Below are 20376 nucleotides of genomic sequence, written 5' to 3' on the forward strand. Positions count from 1 at the left end.
CCATTGACCACGGGTGGATACGGGAGGAAATTTACGGGTTGCCGTTGGTGAGGCACCAATGAAGCGTAGATGATGACACCGGTGTGTACAAGTAAAGAAGTTACCCAAAAGAGCATGGAATAGATGGATAAATCCGAATACATATGATGCCACTTTAGAAAATACATTTCTAAATATATGTCGTCAGTTTGGTCGGCATCCGCTTCGTGTTAGTGTCTTTTTTAATGTGTGCACAACCAAGTGACCAATTTAGTCCGTCTCAGTCATATTTTTAACAAATATAGTTTCATCATCAAATATAGCAAATTAGATAACAAAATAAATCTAGCATTTTCGCATAGTACCATATGCCATGCCAGCATACAACATTGCACCAAAAAGATCGCACGAGCCCTGCATGCCACGACCATAGTTCATACATCTTGGCCCTGGTTCATGAAATAAAAAATGATCACGCATCTCGGTCTTGGATAAACTTTTGTTTCCCCTCAAACCAAGACTTCATTTTTTTGGGGGGTCGTTTTGCTTGTGTCGGCCTTCAAGATCTCCATTCCATTGGAGACTAGCGTGAGCTCCACCTCTTTGGCTCTTGACTTAGCATTGGTTTCATCGATCTCGAGCTTCTTCTTTTGTATGTCAAAGAAGATCTTCATTGCCTCCTCTTTGTCTTGGTGCTTCCTCTCTTCTCACTTAACACCTCATTTTGGGTCATAAACCCCTTCAAAGTTTCTTGCAAGGTGAGTGTCAAAGCATCACACTTTGCATCCATGTTGAAATTGATCTTCCCCCTCGGCCTCTTCTCACTTCCATTTGGGTCGACGACCGATAAAGCCTTCTCATCTTTTTTGGGCCACATATTGCTCCTTAAACTTTAAGCAATCGTGGATTTTTTTTCAACAATAACTCAAGGTGAATGGCTTGCCCCCATGCTGAACCTTGAACCTATCAAAAACTTGAAACGCCTAGATATAGAGATGAAACCAACAAAATACATTCATATTCATAAAAGAACAATATATGCTCGTATGAACAATGAAACGAAATGTATACCATGTCTTGGATGCCAATGCCACTCACGGGCCGGCCGGCGGCATTCTCATGGGGCCACAAAACTTGTTGCACTTCAATTGGATACACGTCAGTCCGTCCGGTCACTTGTAAATTTTACTTTACCCAAAGGAAACAGAAACAGAACAAGGAAATTACTTGACAGACTCTAATAATGCATGTAGTTTATTATTACAGAACAACGACATTTTTACCGGCATACCAGTAGGCCAGCATTACGCATTATCAACATACAGTCGGATCATGCACCGGACGCTTCAGATCATGATTTACACGCATATAGTATAATATAATAGTAGTGACCCGCGACATAGTACGACATGATAAAGATGCATGAAGTTCAGGTACATGCTATGCAGGCGCCATGGGCGGTGGCGGATCATGGGCACTTGGGCCTCGTGCGCGCGCCGTGGCCGGTGGTCTTGTCGCGGTAGCAGGGGCACTCGTCCTTGTTGCCGGCTGTCCCCGACGGCACGCAGTTGCACTCGGCGCAGCATATCCCGCAGTACTTGAGGCAGTCGTCGTGCCGGCCCGCCTTGGAGCACCTCACCCCGCACTTGCTGTCGCAGAACGCTGATCAAAAGCACATCCACCACCACAGTCAACATAGATGTACAGCAGCGAACACAAGGAGCAGACAGAAGATTTTGAGCTTCATTACTGATACAGAGACAGACACATGATCAGAAGGAAATGGAAGGGAAATGGTTGTGACTTGAACTGACCTGATCCAGCCATGGCGACACGGAGGGACGTGGCTGCTATGAGGACGAGGAGGAGAATGAGAGCCAGAGTGGTGGTGGCGGTGGTGGTGCGAAGCTTCTTCATCGTGGTGTTCTACTGTTCTTGAGTTGCTTGGCTCTGGCAGTGGCAGAGCCCTGCTGGTTGGTGTGACCGTGTGAGCTTGAGGCTAGGGAGCTGGAGGAGTGAGTTGGTAGCAGTGTCTTGTGGCCTGTGGGGTTATTTATAGGCCCAAAGTGAGCTTGCACCTAGGAGACGGTTGGCGACTCATTTATTCTTCTTTTCGCTCAAAAAGTTAGAATTTTTTCGCTCAAAGTTAGAAAAAAACATTTTGTGGTGAACTGGTAACAGTGGCACACAGGGACATGGCGAACTGGTAATGTGTTTGATCAGTTGATGGGCTGTGAGCTAGCTGTAACCCAAAACGCAGACCTTTTTCTTATGAACGGTCATCAACTTTCATCGTGCTTAGATCGAGCAGTGAACTGCTCCAGCGAGATTTACTACTTTGCTTAACTGCTAACAAACACGTAAAGGGAAGAGATCAACAACTCTTATCTATCGTAGCAGCTAGTTTAGCTAGTGTACGTGCTTTGCCCACAGCAAACTCGTTGTCCTCCTCGGCACTCCGGCTCGTCATCACGCGGCACGCATGCCCGGCAGGCTAGTACGCCGGAGCACGCTAGCCGCACCGCTGTCTCCCGCGTTGGCGCCTCGGCGCCGGCCAGTGTGACCTGCCTGCCGTCACAGGCCGGTCGGTAAACAACCACCAGTCCAACATGCGGATAGACAGGCAGGTAGATGCACGCCGCGACGGGCACGAATGAAGGGAAGATGATGGCGCCGGCGCGTACAAGCAAAAGGAAGTTACCGAAAGGAGCATGCCATCCTTGCAAGGCAAGTAGGCAGCTAGCCTCGACTATTTTCTCTTTTCGAGAGCATACAAATTGCATGCCATATTTTTAGGATCAGGTTATCCAGCAGAGGTCAGATTTTTAGGCGTGACAAAACAGACGTTTTTCATGGTAAAGTAGGTTTGTCGAGGATGACAAGTCTAGTTGACGAGCATGGCACATCCGTTCAGTTCCTTTTTTTGACGAGCATGGCACATCCGTTCAGTTCCTTTTTTTGTCACGAAATTGCCATGGTTGCAAACTAAATTTGCCATCCTCATGCCAATATAAATTGCCATGAAAAATATTCGATTTGGCATGTCTAAAAATGTGATGTTTTTAGCCTTTCTGTATATTTTTAGAAGGTAGAGCAAATTTATAAGAGCAAGTATAATAATGGGCTATAAACCAGCTTACCTGGCGTTTTTGTCTATGTGGAGGAAAGAGACAAGAAAAAAGTTATGGAATAGGCTCTCATGCAAGAGCCAACCTCTATGCGTGCTCCTAACTAAAAGCATTTAATAAGAGGAAAGAGATAGAGTGAAAGTGGAAAAAAATGATGAACTTGTAGCCAACCTTATAGCAAGCTTTATTGTATGAGTAATTAATAATCAGCTAACTCTTGATGACATATTATGTCTATATAGCCAGCAGTTGGCTATATTATTAATCATACTCAAGAGCCAAGCATTGTGATGCATACATCCCAAGTGCAAGGCAGAAAAAGAAAAGAAAAAACCAAAACCCGCCCACTCTAACACCTAGTACAATAGATAACTCCTCACAAAACGCTGCAAACCACCTGCACCTGCACTCTTCCAGTCCCTCCATTACAAAAGATCACCTCCAGCATCTGCGTGACCGTGCATTGTTGCCTAGTGTTCACAAAGACCCGAGCGTTTCTTTGCTTCCATATTTTCCAGCATACTAGAATCACCAAAGAGTCAAAACAGTACATTGTGACGATCACCAAAGAATCATCAAAGCTGTGACGATCCCTTCGGTCAGAAGTCCAGACACTGTGTTGCACTGCTGGCCACAAGAAGATTTTGCATCGAAGGGGCGCAACACTTCCAAATACAATGCGCCGCCGAAAACCTAACTCTGCCCGTGCCCACGGAAAGCAATCAATATACCAAGCTGGCGGAGTAGGAACCGACTTAGTCCAAGGCCACCAGAATTTGTCAAGGCAGTGGCATGTCTCTAAACCCCTTGGATCGCATGCCAGAGGATAGTGTATCGTTGCCCTTCCCTCGGGAGTCGGCAGGCACAAAGGTGCGATGTCAGCAACCCAGCGGGAGTCACACAGCCCTTGTTGCACCAAACGAGCTGCTTGAGTCGAGGGTGCAACCTTAGCCAACACCAGTGGAGCTAGGTCTTCAACTGAGCAACCTCCAATCCAGCGATCAATCCAGAAGCGCACCAAGCTCCCCGAGCCAACCATGATCTGCGCCAAACTGTTGAACACCTCCGCGGCCATCACATCCTGCGACATAGGCAAGCCTTGCCAGGGCCGCTTCGGCTGCGTGCGCACCAGCCACTCCCAGTCCCAACGCACCCTGAGGGCGAGCGACTGCATCTTCAGGTCCTTTTAACTCCCTAGCTGCCAAAACACAAAGGTTTGCAGACTTTCTCCCAGGTCACTTATTTATCATTTGTTGGCGGTTACTCCCTGGAACCACGCAGTTGTGCGGCTGAGATCGGGCGGTCAGTGTCAAGCAATTTCAGAGCGTATTTTTTAAAAAAATAGGGGAATGCCTAAAGAAAAGGAAAAGGTAAATGTTTGGCAACGGCGCGCCGGCCGAACTTTGCGTCGGTCGCGTCCACGCGTGCTCCGCCCCAGCCATCCACCAAGTGACACGCAGGATGTGGGCCATCCAAATCGCAGCTTTTCTTCAACCTCCCGCGGATCCCACCCCATCCCCGTCTCCCAGCTCCACGGATCTCGCCCCATCCTTGTCTCCTGCCTCCGTCGTTGCAGCACGCAGCCCCGACGCCCGCATCTCCTGCCTCCATCGCTGCAGCGCGTGAGTAGCTCGCCGTCGGCCATGGAAGATCGAATCCCTGTCGGCCATGGATGTAGATCTCACCCCACCACGCTTGCAGCCCCGCTCGCCATTGGATGCAGCAAGGCCGTTGACCAATCCCATTCTCGTCGGTTGCAACTCCCACGCGCCTCGTGCTTCTGCCTCGCCGCCGACGAGCCGGGCGGCGATGGACGACACCGGAGGCTTCTGCAGAACTGTTGCACCCCCTCATGCTGCAACCGTTTAAAAAAACTTCATCGCCCTAGATGAAAAGCTTCAACCGGATGTAGAGAAAGCTACAAGCGGACAGCGCCATCGCCGGAAAGCTACAAACGTTGACATGAAATGCTACAACCTTGATGAAAAAAGCTTCAACCGAAACGACACAAAAAGCCTTGACCAAGCGCTGCTAAAAAGAAAATAGCTATAACTTTTGGTAGAAAAGCTTCAATGGTTGTTGGAAGAAGCTCCAACCATTGAGAGAGAAAGATACAACTAGACACTATGAAAATAAGAAAGCTTCAACCAACGACGGCTGTGTTGGGGAATGCAGTATTTCAAAAAAAATCTACGATCATGCAAGATCTATCTAGGGATGCATAGCAACGAGAGGGGAGAGTGTGTCTATGTAACCTCGTAGACCGAAAGCGGAAGCGTTGAGTAATGCGGTTGATGGAGTCGAACGTCTTCGCGATCCAACCGATCAAGTACTGAACGCACGGCACCTCCGCGATCTACACACGTTTAGCTTGGTGACATCCCTCGAACTCTAGATCCAGCTGAGGCCGAGGGAGAGTTTCGTCAGTATGACGGCGTGTTGACGGTGATGATGAAGTTACCGACATAGGGCTTCACCTAAGCACTACGACAATATGACCGAGGTGGAAATCTGTGGAGGGGGCGCCACACACGGCTAAGAAATCAACTTGTGTGTCTATGGGGTGCTCCCTTCCCCCATATATAAAGGAGTGGAGGAAGGGGTCGGCCGGCCTCATATGGTGCGTCCCAAGGGGGGAATCCTACTCCTACTAGGAGTAGGTTCCTTCCTTTCCTAGTCCAACTAGGAGGGGAAGGAAAGGGAAGAGGGGAAGAAGGAAAGGGTGGTCGACCCCCTCCCCAATTCGGATTGGGCTTGGGGGGCGCACCCCTCCTCTCTTCCACTAAAGTCCATGAAGGCCCATTAACCCCCCCCCCCCCCGGTACTCCGGAAAATGCCCGAACCTATTCGAAACCTTTTCGGTGTCCAAACATAACCTTACAATATATCAATCTTCATGTCTCAACCATTTCGAGACTCCTCGTCATGTCCGTGATCACATCCGGGACTCCGAACAATCTTCAGTACATCAAATCACATAACTCACAATACATATCGTCATCGACCGTTAAGCGTGCGGACCCTACGGGTTCGAGAACTATGTAGACATGACCGAGACTCATCTCCGGTCAATAACCAATAGCGGAACCTGGATGCCCATATTGGTTCCTACATATTCTACGAAGATCTTTATCGGTCAAACCGCATAACAACATACGTTGTTCCCGTTGTCATCGATATGTTACTTGCCCGAGATTCGATAGTCGGTATCATCATACCTAGTTCAATCTCGTTACCGGCAAGTCTCTTTACTCGTTCCGTAATGCATCATCCCGTGACTAACTCATTAGTCACATTGCTTGCAAGGCTTATAGTGATGTGCATTACCGACAGGGCCCAGAGATACCCCTCCGACATTTGGAGTGACAAATCCTAATCTCGATCTATGCCAACTCAACAAACACCATCGGAGACACCTGTAGAGCATCTTTATAATCACCCAGTTATGTTGTGATGTTTGATAGCACACTAAGTGTTCCTCCGGTATTCGGGAGTTGCATAATCTCATAGTCATAGGAACATGTATAAGTCGTGAAGAAAGCAATAGCAATAAACTAAATGATCATAGTGCTAAGCTAATGGATGGGTCTTGTCCATCACATGACAACACATGTCTATTGCTAGGAAACTTAACAACCTTTGATTAACGAGCTAGTCAAGTAGAGGCATACTAGGGACACATTGTTTGTCTATGTATTCTCACATGTAATGAGTTTCCGGTTAATACAATTCTAGCATGAATAATAAACATTTATCATGATATAAGGAAATATAAATAACAAATTTATTATTGCCTCTAGGGCATATTTCCTTCAGGCTGGAGGTGGAAGAAGATGATCAAACACTGCAGTTTTGCTACATGCTTCAACCGGCATAGATTTTGCTACAACCGGCTTAGATTTTGCTATGACCAGCGTCATGTTTTGCTACAACACATAGCCGGCGTTGCGTTTTGCTACAACTAGCATCGCTTTTTGCTATAACCGACATAACGTTTTGTGACATCTATCACGGCTGAGCTGTGAGGCTCGACGGCGATGACGACATTTTTGCTGCAATCGTCGTTGGTTTTTGCTACATCCGGCAACGGGTTTTGTTACATCCGTTCATTATGCAAATGTTGCTACCTGCAATGGCGAGCTACAATGAGCGAAAACGGTGACGTTTCTTTTTTGCTGCAACCGTATCTCCATTTTGCTACGACAAACAACAAAAAATGCTACAACAGGCAATTCTATTTGTTGGAACCAGTCAATCACCAGCGAGGCGGAGCTGCATCCATGGCGTGCGCGGGCGGTGAGGACGGGATCCATCCATGGCAAGCGTGGGTGGCAAAGCTGCATCCATGGCAAGAGCGGGCGGCGGAGCTGCATCTATGGTGAGTGCAGATCTCTGACGAGTGCCGGCAGCGGAGCTGCATCCATGGCAAGCGCGGATCTCGGGCAAGCTTGGACGCCCGGCGAGGGTGCCCACCGGTGACGAGGAACGGCGTGGTGGTGCTTCAAGCTCGGCCATTTTCTCGCGGTGATATGGCGTGTTGTCAGCGGCGCTCGGGCCGTTGCAATTTTTTTTGGAAAAATGACTCGTGAGGAGGACGAAGCGAGGGATAGATATGATGGTCATTAATCGCTGCATCGGGTGGCTAGAGCTGCGCTGGCCCAACTGTTGGGTCGGTGCGTCGGTGCCTAGCGTCGCCATGTGGGTACTGCAGCAGCAGACGCGCATGCAACCGAATCGCGTGTGACTGCATCAGCGTCAGGCCGGACTAGGCACGTGGGCTTTGGCGATCGCAGATGAGAAACATGATGGTTGTGTAGGGTCCACTGGCTAACGACCTCTTCCCATAGTCATGGGAGCCCCGAGCAGGCGATATGTCTGCACCCAAATCCATACAAAAACATACATGCTATATAGATCATTCATACAACTTATAAACATAGGGAGTAATCGGAGTTCATACTACTCGATCAAAAAGGGCCGCCGAAGTTCATAACTTAACTAAAATGCATGGTTAAAATGTAAAATAACATAGGGAGCGGGCCGGAGTTCACCCGCTTCCTCGCGGTCCGCTTCCCCTTGGGTTTCGGGAGCGGCGGTTGTCCTCGATGAAGGCGTTGGCAGCGGGCGGAGCGTCGTCATCCGTCGTGCCGTTGTCCGATGAGGAGGATGAACTGATTGTTGGGGAACGCAGTAATTTCAAAAAAAATCCTACGCACACGCAAGATCTATCATGGTGATGCATAGTGTCGGAGTAATGGACCACGGGTAGCCTAACCCGAGCCCCCGAACCTTTAAAGACAACGGGGCTGGCTGCGCCCCTCAAAGACGTCAAGATAAAGCCTCCGCCTTCTGGCGACCGGTTGGCCAAGCGGCCGACTGGTCGAAGGCGGCCGAGTTTCGGAAGACGGCGTCACGATAGGCCGACTTCTAGTAAGCGGCCTCCAGAGAGGCCGGCCCCTAGCAGTCGGCCCGTGGCGCCCTCAAAGTCTGCGCCCTCATCAAAGAGACAAGACAGGGTATGGCAACAGTGTGAGCCTTTCCCCCGAATCTAGGGTCGGGCGTGGCCACAGTGCCCCGTACAGGCGGAGATCTCCGCACGATGCGGCACTGTTGCTTCTCCCCCCAAACGTCACCCCTGACAGGCGGAGTCATGTTCCCACGACGGCCTGTCAGGTACGGCTTGCAGGCAGCGGGCCCTACCTGGCAGCGAGAGCCCTGAAGACGGAGGACGCTGGGGCAGCCGGACCTAGGAGGGGCCGGCTTCCAGCAGGCGGCCAATCCCTCCCTCAGGCCCCGTACACCAACAACCAGATGGGACGCGGAGTGGCTACAGTAATCGCCCACCAAGCGGCGGGACTGTAGCCCCGCTTCCCCGACCAAGTCTGCGTCATTAGCATCACGGCTACAGTGATCTGCAGCCGGCAAGACCCGCGAGCGGCGGGAGCGGCCTGTCGGCTCCGTACTAGACCTGTCGGCGGGGCCCACCAGGCGGTGGGCCCCAGCCGTCGACGAATAAGCCGGCGACCAGATAGACTGACGACCGGGCCCTACACCCGGCCAGATTACCATTGTACCCCTGGGGGTAGGCCTATATAAACCCCCAGGACACCCATGCAAAGGGTTCGGACCTGTTAGGACTAGACTTACACCTAGAGGAGGAGATAACGAGTCTGCCTTCTTCTACCTCTAGCAAACAGCTCAAGGAGCACCATTGTACCACTTGCGCCTTAGTGATCATGCGGAGACCCCGCAGAGCAGGACTAGGGGTGTTATCTCCTAGGAGAGCCCCGAATCTGGGTAAAGTACGCCGGTGTTCGTGTCTACGCCTCATCCCGCTTCCAGGCACCGACGACGTTCTACTCTCTCCTACCATGATAAGCCATCCATTGGCATATGTCACACCCAACCCCCGACATTTGGCGCCCACCATGGGGCGAGGTGCACCGTCTCCCGGAGACCTATTCTGGACGGGAACCTTGTTCCTTCGTGGCAAGCGCAGCCAGCCCGGCATGCCAGATGGCGGCTGCGCCGACACGCTGCATGGCGCAGAGATTGCATGTGCGGCGAGCTGCCTCGCCGATCTTGTTGGCGAGATTCGCCTCTCTGACGAGCCCGCGTCCGATGCCGGCACCGATGGCCCCGAAGGCCACCTCGTGGGCCTCCTCGATCAGCTCCACGTCGCCAGCGAGCCTGCTGCTGACTTGGAGTCGGTTGGCTCCACCGACCCGATGTTGGTCGACTCCGACACAGTTTCGCTCGACACGTTCCCTTCCAATGTGGTGGTCTACGATGAGCCGCTTCCTCGCGCGGACAGCAGCGGCAGCACCGTCACGGAGGTGCTCGTGATCAGCCACGGCGAGCACTCTGGTGGGGGCGGTCAGGACCCGCTGCAGACGGCAATGCAAGACTTGGTTGCGCCAATCCCGGAAGATGCCGACGCCGAGACGCTGGAAGCACGCCGCGTCCAGCTCGTCGAGAGCGCCAACCGGCTGGCCAGCATGAGACGCCTTTCGGATGGACCGCGCTGTCGGCGGCACTCCGGCTCCTGGCGGGCCTGGCCGCGTTGGCTTGATCCGGCAGCGTGGCGCGACCATGGCCAGCATGTTCGGGACAGATCGTCCCGTCTACGCCACGCCTGCAGAGAACATACGAGCTGCCCAGGCGGCAGCAGACGAGCTAGACAAGCTCGAGGGCGACAAGCGTCGCCACATGACGGAGCGAGTTCAGCAGCTCCTCGACGCGGTGGCTGAGCAGCAAGATGCCGGGTGCTGCACTGAAGCGCCCAACCGGCGAAACGACGACCCGCCACCTCACCGAGACCAAGGCGCGACATCCTGGACGCCGACTGGTGGCGTCCATGATAGAAGAGACAAGGAGTCAGCTGCCAGCCGCAGCCGGACTCACGTCACCATCAAGCGCGACCAAGACAGCCGCCCGAGAGCAGTGCGGCGGCGAGACGACTGCTCGCCTCCTCCTCCCCGCAGGGAGAGGCACATTTCCCCGCCGCCTGTTGATCACCCATCACTCGGCGACCGCCTTGGCCACCGAGAAGGAATCGGAGAAAACGATGCCGCCACTGGATCGACTGCCATAATCGGTCCCTGGCGCTAGAAGAAGAAGATGAGTTAGGTCCGCCTTGTTTTGGCCCCCGCATCCGAGATGAGCCCTTTCCCAAAGGGTTCACTCTCCCAAGAGATACGCCCAAGTACACTGGCTCCGTGAAGCCGGAGGACTGGCTGGTCGACTACTCTACAGTCGTCAGCATCGCCAATGGCAGCAAGCGCATTGTCGTGAAGTACGTTCCCCTCATGCCCCAGGGCACGGCCCGGACATGGCTGAACAGCCTGAAGCCCCACAGTGTCAACAGCTGAGTTGATTTCACTGAAGCATTCATCCGCAACTTCACGAGCACGTACAAGCGGCCGCCCAAGCCTCGCCAGCTCTCCCTGTGCGTCCAAGGCCCCAATGAGTCGACTCGCGACTATCTCACACGCTGGGCCAAGCTGCGCAACTCTTGCGAGGGCGTGTACGAGGTGCAGGCCATCGAGTACTTCACTGCCGGGTGCTGAGAGGGCACCCTCCTCAAGCACAGGCTCCTCTGCGACGAGCCAGCGACCCTTGACGAACTGCTAATCATAGCAGACAAGTACGCCATGACCGACTCCTCCATGAAGGCGGAGATTCAAGTCAATGCGTCGGGCAAGGTGGCCCCCCAAGCCCCTCGGACCCCGGCTATTGACGCCAGTCGGCGGCAACAGCCGAACGACAACAAGCGCAAAGCCGTGCAGCCGGTTTCCACAAGCCGGCAGGTGGCAGTAGTCGAAGATCGACAGCCAGAAGGGCAGCCTCCTCCCAAACTCCAGAAGGGCGGCAAGCCTAACTCGCTGCATGCTTTCTCGTACGAGCAGACGCTTGATGCCCCCTGCAAGTTCCACAGCGATGCGAAGCCATCCAATCACACCACTCGGAAGTGCCATTGGCTCACTAGGATTGCCAAGGGTGACGGACTCTAGCCCGCTCCCCCTGTCGGCCCGCCGCCTCCTCCCCCACAGCAGCCGGCGGCTCGGACGGTTGGGGCCATACAAGATGATTATCCCGAGGAGCATGGGGCCTACGTCGTGTTCACCGGCGTGGCCGACGATAGGTGCAGCAGACGGCAGCAGCAGCTAGAAGTGAATGCAGTGGCATCAGAGACCCCCGAGTTCATGCATTGGTCGGAGAAACCGATTAGCTGGAGCAGAGCTGGCCACCCGGAGGTGATGCCAAACCCGGGCTCTTACGCCTTGGTGTTGGATGCCACGTTTGCCACAGAGAGGCGGGCTGCTCGTTTCTCCCAAGTCCTGATAGATGGCGGCAGCAGCATCAACATTCTGTACAAGGATACCATGGAGAAGTTGGGGATCAAGCAGAGACACCTTCAGCTCAGCCGAACTGTTTTCCATGGCATAGTTTCTAGCCTTTCCTACTCACCAATCAGCAAGACTCAGATAGATGTCCTCTTCGGGGACAAAACTCATTTCCACCGAGAGCCAGTCTGGTTTGAGGTGGTGGACCTTGAGAGCCCTTATCACGCACTGCTTGGCTGGCCTGCCCTAGCCAAGTCCATGGCGGTCCCTCACTATGCTTACCTGAAGATGATGCCGGGCTCCAAGGGAATCCTGACCATTGCCGGGGATTACAAGAAGTTGTCCTCCTATGCGGCAGAGAGCAGCCAGCTAGCCGAGTCCCTCGTGATCGCAGCGGAGAAACGGCTCCTTGACTGGGTTGTGGCAATGGCAGGCAAGCAGCCAGAAATGTCACCCGACCCCAAGGAGTCGAAAGCCGAGGGCTTGTTCAAGCTGGCCAAAGAAACAAAGAAGATACCCTTGGACCCGGAGCACCCAGAGAGGTATGCTGTCATTGGTGCACATCTTGACAGTAAATAGAAAGGCGAGCTCGTCGATTTCCTTCGTGAGAATCGGGACATCTTCGCATGGTCCCCCAAGGACATGCCTGGTGTACCGGCAGATTTCGCCAAGCACAAGTTACACGTCAGATCTGATGCCAAGCCAGTCCGGCAGCCTTTGTGCCGCCTGTCAGAAGAGAAAAGAAGTGTTGTTGGAGAAGAGATAGCCCGACTTCTGGCAGCCGGCTTCATCATGGAGGTGTTCTTTCCAGAATGGCTAGCCAACCCAGTCCTAGTGCTGAAGAAGAACAAGCAGTGGCGCATGTGCATTGATTATACCAGCCTCAACAAAGCATGCCCCAAAGACCCATTTGCTCTGCCAAGAATCGACCAAGTGATTGACTCTACAGCCGGATGCAAGTTGTTGAGTTTTTTTGGATGCATACTCCGGGTATCACCAGATCAAGCTGGACCCGGCCGACAGGATGAAGGCCGCCTTCATCACGCCATTCGGAGCCTTGACATTGCTGGATTTGAAATAATCATCAGCTCTGGGTTTTGCGATCCTGGAAAACAGGTTATACCAACGAAAGCACAACAGAACCACACACCGATGATCCTCGAAACTGGAGATATACTGCAACTGAACCATGTCTGTTATGTTAGCATACATTTCAGTTGTCTCTTTGTCATACGTATTCGTGCTCATGATGGCACTATTTTGTGTCTTCCTACCTTCGTCTTGTGCAAAGGTGTTGTAGCGCACATCTCCAACAACGCAAGATTCATAATGTCTTACCCGAGTATCAGGACCCATTGCCAGTGAGTAAAGGGCATCATCAACTGCCTGCCCATCCCCCCGCATCTTCTTAACCTATGGTTAGAAAATAGACAAGGTGATCATCTTATGTACTCAATATATTAAAAAAATTGACAGTGCACTTCAAAAGCTTACATGGTTCTTGAACCATTTCGCAAATCCTGCCATTACCAGTTTGTCAATGTTTCTTGGATTTTGCGGCAGTAACTCCTCTTTGTAGATGCTGCACAACATAGTGATCGCGTCAAACATCTAAATATATAAGAATGTGCTGCAAGTTTAGTAGATTACGATGTATATGCTGCAGTACTGCACTTACTTGATATAAGGTAGTATCTCAGGACAGTTATTCAACACATACCAAACCATTTTATCCAAATCTTTAGGTTTGTCCTCTTATCGACTCTTCCGTGTAACTCGAACAGAATAATCGAAAACATTGAGCCCGAGATTGTCTACACCCACCTCTTTGCTAAGCTGATCAGCTGTTTCAATGTATTTTGAGCAGAATGTCAACGCTTCTATAGCAATGTAGGCCTCTGCAATGGAACCCTCGGGTCTAGCTCTGTTCCTAACATAGTCCTTGAAAGTGCCTAGCCGCCTTTCAATAGGGTACATCCAGCCATACTATACTGGACCTCTAAGTAGTGCCTTATCAGGTAGATGAACAGCCAAATGCACCATCACATCAAAGAAGGATGGAGGATATATCTTCTCAAGGTCGCATAGGATAGTTGGTATCTTGTCTCTAATACGCTCCAAAGCATCTATCCTAATATTCCTACTGCAGAGTTCCCTGAAGAATTGTCCCAACTCTGCAACTGCTCTATATAAGTCAGGGCGGCCCAATCCTCTAAGGATAACAGGTAAAACCCTTTGAAGTAGGATGTGGCGGTCATGAGTTTTCAACCCTTGTACCTTGTTTCCATCTGCACTGACTCTCCTTTCAGGGTTGGAAGCAAATCCATGTGGGAATCTCACACGTGACAGGACCTCGCAGAATTCTTTTCTTTTTACCTTGTCCAAGACGTACACAGCTGGTGCCATATCCCGTGGTTTACCTTCATCTTGCACCTGCAAATCCTTTCTGATACCCAGGTGTGTCAAATCAATCCTAGATTTTAAGGTATCTTTCGTCTTGCCTTCAATATTAAGAAGTGTGCCAATAATGTTGTCACATATATTTTTCTCGATGTGCATCACATCAAGATTATGCCGCAGATCCAAATCTTTCCAATACTCCAAGTCCCACAAAGTGGACCTGCGGGTAAACAATAATCTCTCTTCTACCCTGTCATGCTTCCTTTTCCCGCTACCATTACCAGGATGGTTTCCTGGTGTAATATGCCTGACCTTCTCTAATTCCACTTGCAACTCATCGGCGGTGAGCCTCTTTGGCGCATCACAGTTTTCATGATTTGCATTGAACACATGTCTTCGGTATTTTCTAGGATGCGGCTTGTCCTTGGCAAGGAAACGACGGTGTCCAATGTAACAGATCTTGCTAAGTATTGCGTATGACAGCGGATTCCTGTCACAGCGAACACATGCATTGTAACCATGTGTCGTTCGCCCTGACATAGTGCCCAAAGCCGGATAATCATGGATGCACCAAATTATAATAGCACGCAGAAAGAAATCAGCTGGTGGGCTGCTATATAGGTCTCGAGTGAGAACACCCTTCCATAGCTGTTGAAGTTCCTCCACAAGAGGCTCCATGAACAAATCAAAATCCTTTCCAGGACTTTTTGGACCTGGGATGAGCAAGGCCATCATGTAGTTTGATTCTTTGGTGCAGACATTTGGAGGCATGTTGTAAGGGATAACAAGCACCGGCCACATGCTATATGTGGCACTCTGGTGGCCAAATGGGTTAAATCCATCTGAAGCTAAGCCAAGTCTAATGTTTCTCGGGTCAACAGCAAACTCTTTGTGTTTATCATTGAAGATTTTCCACTCACTACCATGAGATGGATGGCTCATTACATTCTGATCTTTGTACTCCTGGTTCCTAGAATGCCACAGTACATCCTCTCTTGTTTCAGCATCATGAAACAACCTCTGCAATCTTGGTGTAATTGGAAAATGTCTCAAAACATTATGAGGAATCCTCTTCACAGCATCGCCATCTTTCAATCTTGATGATTTGCATTTCGGGCATTCACTTAAGTTGGCATAATCCTTCCGGAACAGAACACAATTATTCTTACAAACATGGATCATATCATATCCAATTCCAACTGCACGAAGGAAATTCTTCATTTTACTGTAGGTGTGTGGCAGCTCAGACGCATCTGGGAAAGATTTGTGGAAAGCAGCCAATATCGCATCGAATGATTTGTTGGTCATCCACTCAGATGTCTTCACCTAAAGAAAGGTGACCATAGCTGAGAATGCTGACAGCTTATTTCCTGGGGTGACAGCAACGTTGCATTGTTCCAACATGCGGGCCCACCGTTTTTCTTCTGCAGGTGAAAGTTCACGGAATGCACGAGAATTTCATAGCATTGTTTCAATGTTGGTCAAACTCACTGGCTCCACCACCACCACCTCCTCCTCCTCTTCCACCTGAGCATCAGGCAGATCAAGATGGTGATTTGCTGCTTCCACGTAGTCAATAACATTGACGTTCATAGCTTCACCATGATGAACCCACCTAGTATATGTGGCCGACATCCCATACAAGTGTAGATAATTTTGCACAGTTGACTAGGGTCTTGTAACTGAATTCATACAACTGCTACACGGGCAGAGCACATCTGATTTTGGACCACCGTACTCAGCTCTGATAATGTTCATGAAGTTTTCAACCCCCTCGACATATGTAGCGGAGAATCTTCGAGCAGAAGTTATCCAAGTCTTGTCCATCTGTTAGACATACAAATTATTTCTTCTACTAGATATTACAGGAAAAACATATATGCTTTTTTATGAAGTCCAGAAAAAAATACCTAGGTCAATGTCTAAAGCTATGGCAAGATATTTGGACGAGCAGATCTAAGTAACGAAATATATGTAAAGCTAATTCAGCAAACAGATTTGAGTGCCAAATTATGGCAGGCCGTTTCAGCAGTCAATGAGGCCGAGCACACAACCGTCGAACTATCGAAGGCCATCGCAGCAACAAAGATTGAGTATAAAACGGTGTAGAGCTATTTCACCTAACAGATTGGCAATCTATGTCACAATAAATATATGGCAGGATATTTTAGCAACTAATCAGCCTTGGCATGCCATCTCAGCTAAGTAGATTGAGTACAGAACAGGGCAAGGAAGCTTCTTAAGCAGAGCATATTGACAGTAAACTACTTCGGCAAACAGTGAGATTAACAGTGTCTATCAGCTAACATTCCGCGCTACACCGACATGAACGGGGCCTCAGCCTAGAATGTGCGTACCGTGGGAGAAGCTGACTATCGTGCGTCTCCACACGAACGTCGCCAACGGTGGCGGCGCTGACCGCCGTACGCCTCCACAAGAACATAGCCAGAGGTGGAGGCGCGGCTAGAGGACGGCAGTCTACGAGAGCGTACTGTGGGAGCGAGAGGATCGCCGAACCGCGGCGCCGACGTATCGGCGTGGCGGGGAGGGCGGCTTCGGCGGAGCGAATGGAGTGGAGGGGGACAGGGGGGAGGGGGTTTGGGGAATATTATTGGCTAGTTGGTCGAAGGGCAGTTGAATCGAATTTGGGGGGAATTTTTGGGTGTGGGGGAGAGGATTTTCGCGCAGTGGGCGGGGGGAGTTTGGCGCATGGTCGGTTTCTCCAAGTGCAGTCCCACGTGTCAGTGAAGAGGCAAGCCGAAGCGCGTTTCGTTTGCGTGAGCCGTGTGCAGGACCGAACGCGTGTGGGGTGCAATGCGACCACGACAGGAGTGTTGTGAGTGTACCGCCTTTTTTCCCTTTTAAACTAGGTGCTTCACCCCCTCAAAAAAAAATTGTTGCTTCGCGTGATCCATCTATACTACTACTAGTAATCCGGTAATCCCGACTAAAACGATGCGGCCGGGTCTTTTCCCGCGCGATATGCTGGGAGGTTGGCTTAGTTGGGTTTTTTAGGACGAGTAATGCTACACCTACGTAATCCCATTTACGTAATTAACATAATGTGAAACGTGTGAGCTGTTGATTATAGATTGGGGGGAGGGAGGGGCCCACCACCATGAAAATCAGGGAAGGAGAGAGAGAGGCAATTTACGTTAACCCTTTCGTAGGTTCTCGTAGATGTAGAAAGGTGTGAAATGCGTGAATGTGTAGTGGACGTACTATTGGAGTGCCTAAAATAATTTGTGTATGTATAGACCCTATGTGTTTATTTTACTTCACATGTTAGATTTGTCTCGGTTCAATAAAAAGCAGAGTTGGTGATGATGGTGTGCCTGTCATCCTGCAATATATGACGTCCGATCTATATCTAACAGATAGGAAGGAAACTATGACAATTTACCCGCACTCCTCTCCACATTTGCAGATAAGGCTTTCCCTCGTTCATCCTTTTCTCCCACAAGATCTTGATCTTCCGTGCAACGCGCGGGCATCTTGCTAGTACTCCTACAATATGTATATTAATTTGAAAGTTCATATACACCGGCCGAGATTAATGCAAACAGGGCAGATTTTCATTACATTTCGAACTTTTATAGGACAGAAAAATAAAAGAAACCCGACCCTAAACCTATTCTACGGCGGTGACCGACGTCCTCCATCTGCGATCTCTATGTACGGGGGCGGGGTTCAAGACCCGTGAAGTGAAGGTGCGGTCTCTAGCGAGGAAGAGTAGAACACGGGATACGGACCGGCCAGTTGGCACACCATGCCCTGCCGCCTCCCATGCCCTACTCATCCTCGGAGGAGTCCCCGACCTCGGCGGTGCCGGACGTTGGACGGCGGCAAGTAGGACGCGTGGCTGACGGTGCTCCCGTCATCGGCCGCCAGCGTGGCCACCGCTTGTGCGGTCGCGTCCGCGTCCGGCTACGCCGCGCGTCGCGAGAGGCGACTTGAGCGAGGGCAGCGACCTCGAGCTTCATCCCCGAAGACAAGCCTTCCCGGAGAGCGTTCGCACTTGCGGTCATGGCGGATGTGGTGCCAGGTAGGAGGACGATGCGCTATGGTGTGGAGGTTAGCTGGGCATTGCCGCTTTAAGTAGTGCATTCCAGTGAGGCCAAGCGTTCGGGTGCATCATTAAGTCGCCGGAGTTGGTTCCTCGGGCACCGAGCCTCTTAACGATGACATACGAACGGACGGCATGAATGCGGGCAGCTGGCGTCGGCCGGGAACGCACCACGCGACGACGCGAGGGACGAGGGTTTTGGTGTGCCAGGGTAGTCAGCTGCGGTCGTGGCAACGTTGGATATGCCCTTTGCTCACATGCGATCCCCGCATGTCATTGAAAAAGCAAGATGACACATCATGGTCTCAAGTCCAGAGGATGCAGTTGGCCGCGCTACACCACTCCGCGGACGCGTCGCGGCGCCCCGTGCATCCTTGACGAGCCGGGTGTTGGGGTGTGTTTGGATTGTGGCCAATGTGCACCTTACCAAAATTTTGGTCATGACCCAAAGATTGGTCTTTGTTTTGATGGTTGCCATTTTTTTGGCATGCCAATGAACTCTAGCCAACTCTAGTTCATTTTTCTTGCCAATGTCGGCCAAATCATGGGCAACCAATACCTCAACCAAAATTTTGGTCATGACCCAAAGATTGGTCTTTGTTTGGATGGTTGCCATTTCTTTGGCATGCCAATGAACTCTAGCCAACTCTAGTTCATTTTTCTTGCCAATGTCGGCCAAATCATGGGCACCAAATACCTCAACCAAAATTTTGGCTACCCAATGCTTTGATGGGGCAACCTTGGGCACAAACCAAACATACCATTGGTCGTGCCACAGCACTAACGCCACCGTCGGCACACTGAAACCGACCGTGTCTAGCGATGATATGAGCGTGTCGCTCACCGCGGTCGCCGTGTCCAGAGGCGGTACTGGAGCTGCGCCCCGTTGTTGGCCCCAACAACCCACATGAATGGTTGTCGGTGGCGAGGAGGTCGTGGGCCAGCTCCTCCATTGGACTAGTCTGTGCTACGTCGACGGGTGTGCCCCACATGTCGGTTTCCCTGTTTTCCTGGCCATATTCGAGCGTCAGTGCTCCGCGTTGCGCATTAGGCCTTTCACTATGTAGGCCAAGCGAGACAACTTATTGTTTATTTGAGCCGTTCAAGTATAATCATGCGGCGTTTGCTTATTTCTCATTCCTCTCCAACCCTCTTCTCCATCGGTCATGTCGCCCTCCAGTCGAGTCCATCCTCCCGCATGCCTCATTTGAACATTCCGCCGAGTATCATTCGCATGTACCCAGCCTAGTCCTCTTTCAATAGATCTCCGGACCCCGAGATGAAATCGAGAGGGAACGAGTGGGGGCACGTGATACCTAAGGCGGATTCAAAATTTTGAACCAGTGATCATAGCATCCGCAAATCATATATAAAGGGTATTCAATATTCGTTTCGTTTTTTAACATACAATATACTCCCTCCTATCCTTTCTAGTTTACATATAAGTTTTATGTATAGTCAAAGTATCTCTACTTTGATCAAAAAGGTATCAACATTCAACAACGCCCAATCAATATTGTTAGATTCGTACGTACTCCTAGATTTGTACTCGAGATGGTTTCCAATTTGACTATTGACAAGATTAATAGTACATGAGATGTATAATGTGAAAATTATATCATTGGAAACTCCTTTCACATACGAATTTGACCGTATGCTTTGTGTAAGTTGCATGTCATATATTATTACTCTAACATTTGGTCAAAGTTAGCCTCGAAAAACGCATTAGACCATGTATGCTTTGTGTAAGTTGCATGTCATATATTATTACTCTAACATTTGTGTAAGTTGCATGTCATATATTATTACTCTAACATTTGGTCAAAGTAGTATAGTGGAAGTGGATCCTCTGACGTAGGTATCCCTGCCTTACCCTCCCTTTCGGTCACTTACTGGCGGACCCCATGCTTGCAAGGCCCCGCATGTCAGTTACTCAATGGGTTCGGCCACGTCAGGG

At 50.6% G+C, this 20376-nt stretch overlaps 1 protein-coding gene across 1 annotated transcript; it reads right to left on the reverse strand.

The window, feature by feature from the left end:
• Positions 1 to 1202: 1202 nt before the first annotated feature.
• On the reverse strand, positions 1203 to 2015 carry LOC147972990 (peamaclein-like). The gene is made up of 2 exons (XM_087521797.1): positions 1794 to 2015; positions 1203 to 1641 (listed from the first exon to the last, which is right to left on the reverse strand). The coding sequence occupies exons 1-2, from the start codon at positions 1894 to 1896 to the stop codon at positions 1448 to 1450; spliced, it is 297 nt and encodes a 98-aa protein (XP_087377923.1). The 5' UTR covers positions 1897 to 2015; the 3' UTR covers positions 1203 to 1447.
• Positions 2016 to 20376: the final 18361 nt, after the last annotated feature.

Source organism: Triticum urartu, chromosome 5A (genome assembly GCF_056163025.1).
Source record: "Triticum urartu cultivar PI428250 chromosome 5A, HENAU_Tu73, whole genome shotgun sequence".
Taxonomy (NCBI): Eukaryota; Viridiplantae; Streptophyta; class Magnoliopsida; order Poales; family Poaceae; genus Triticum; species Triticum urartu.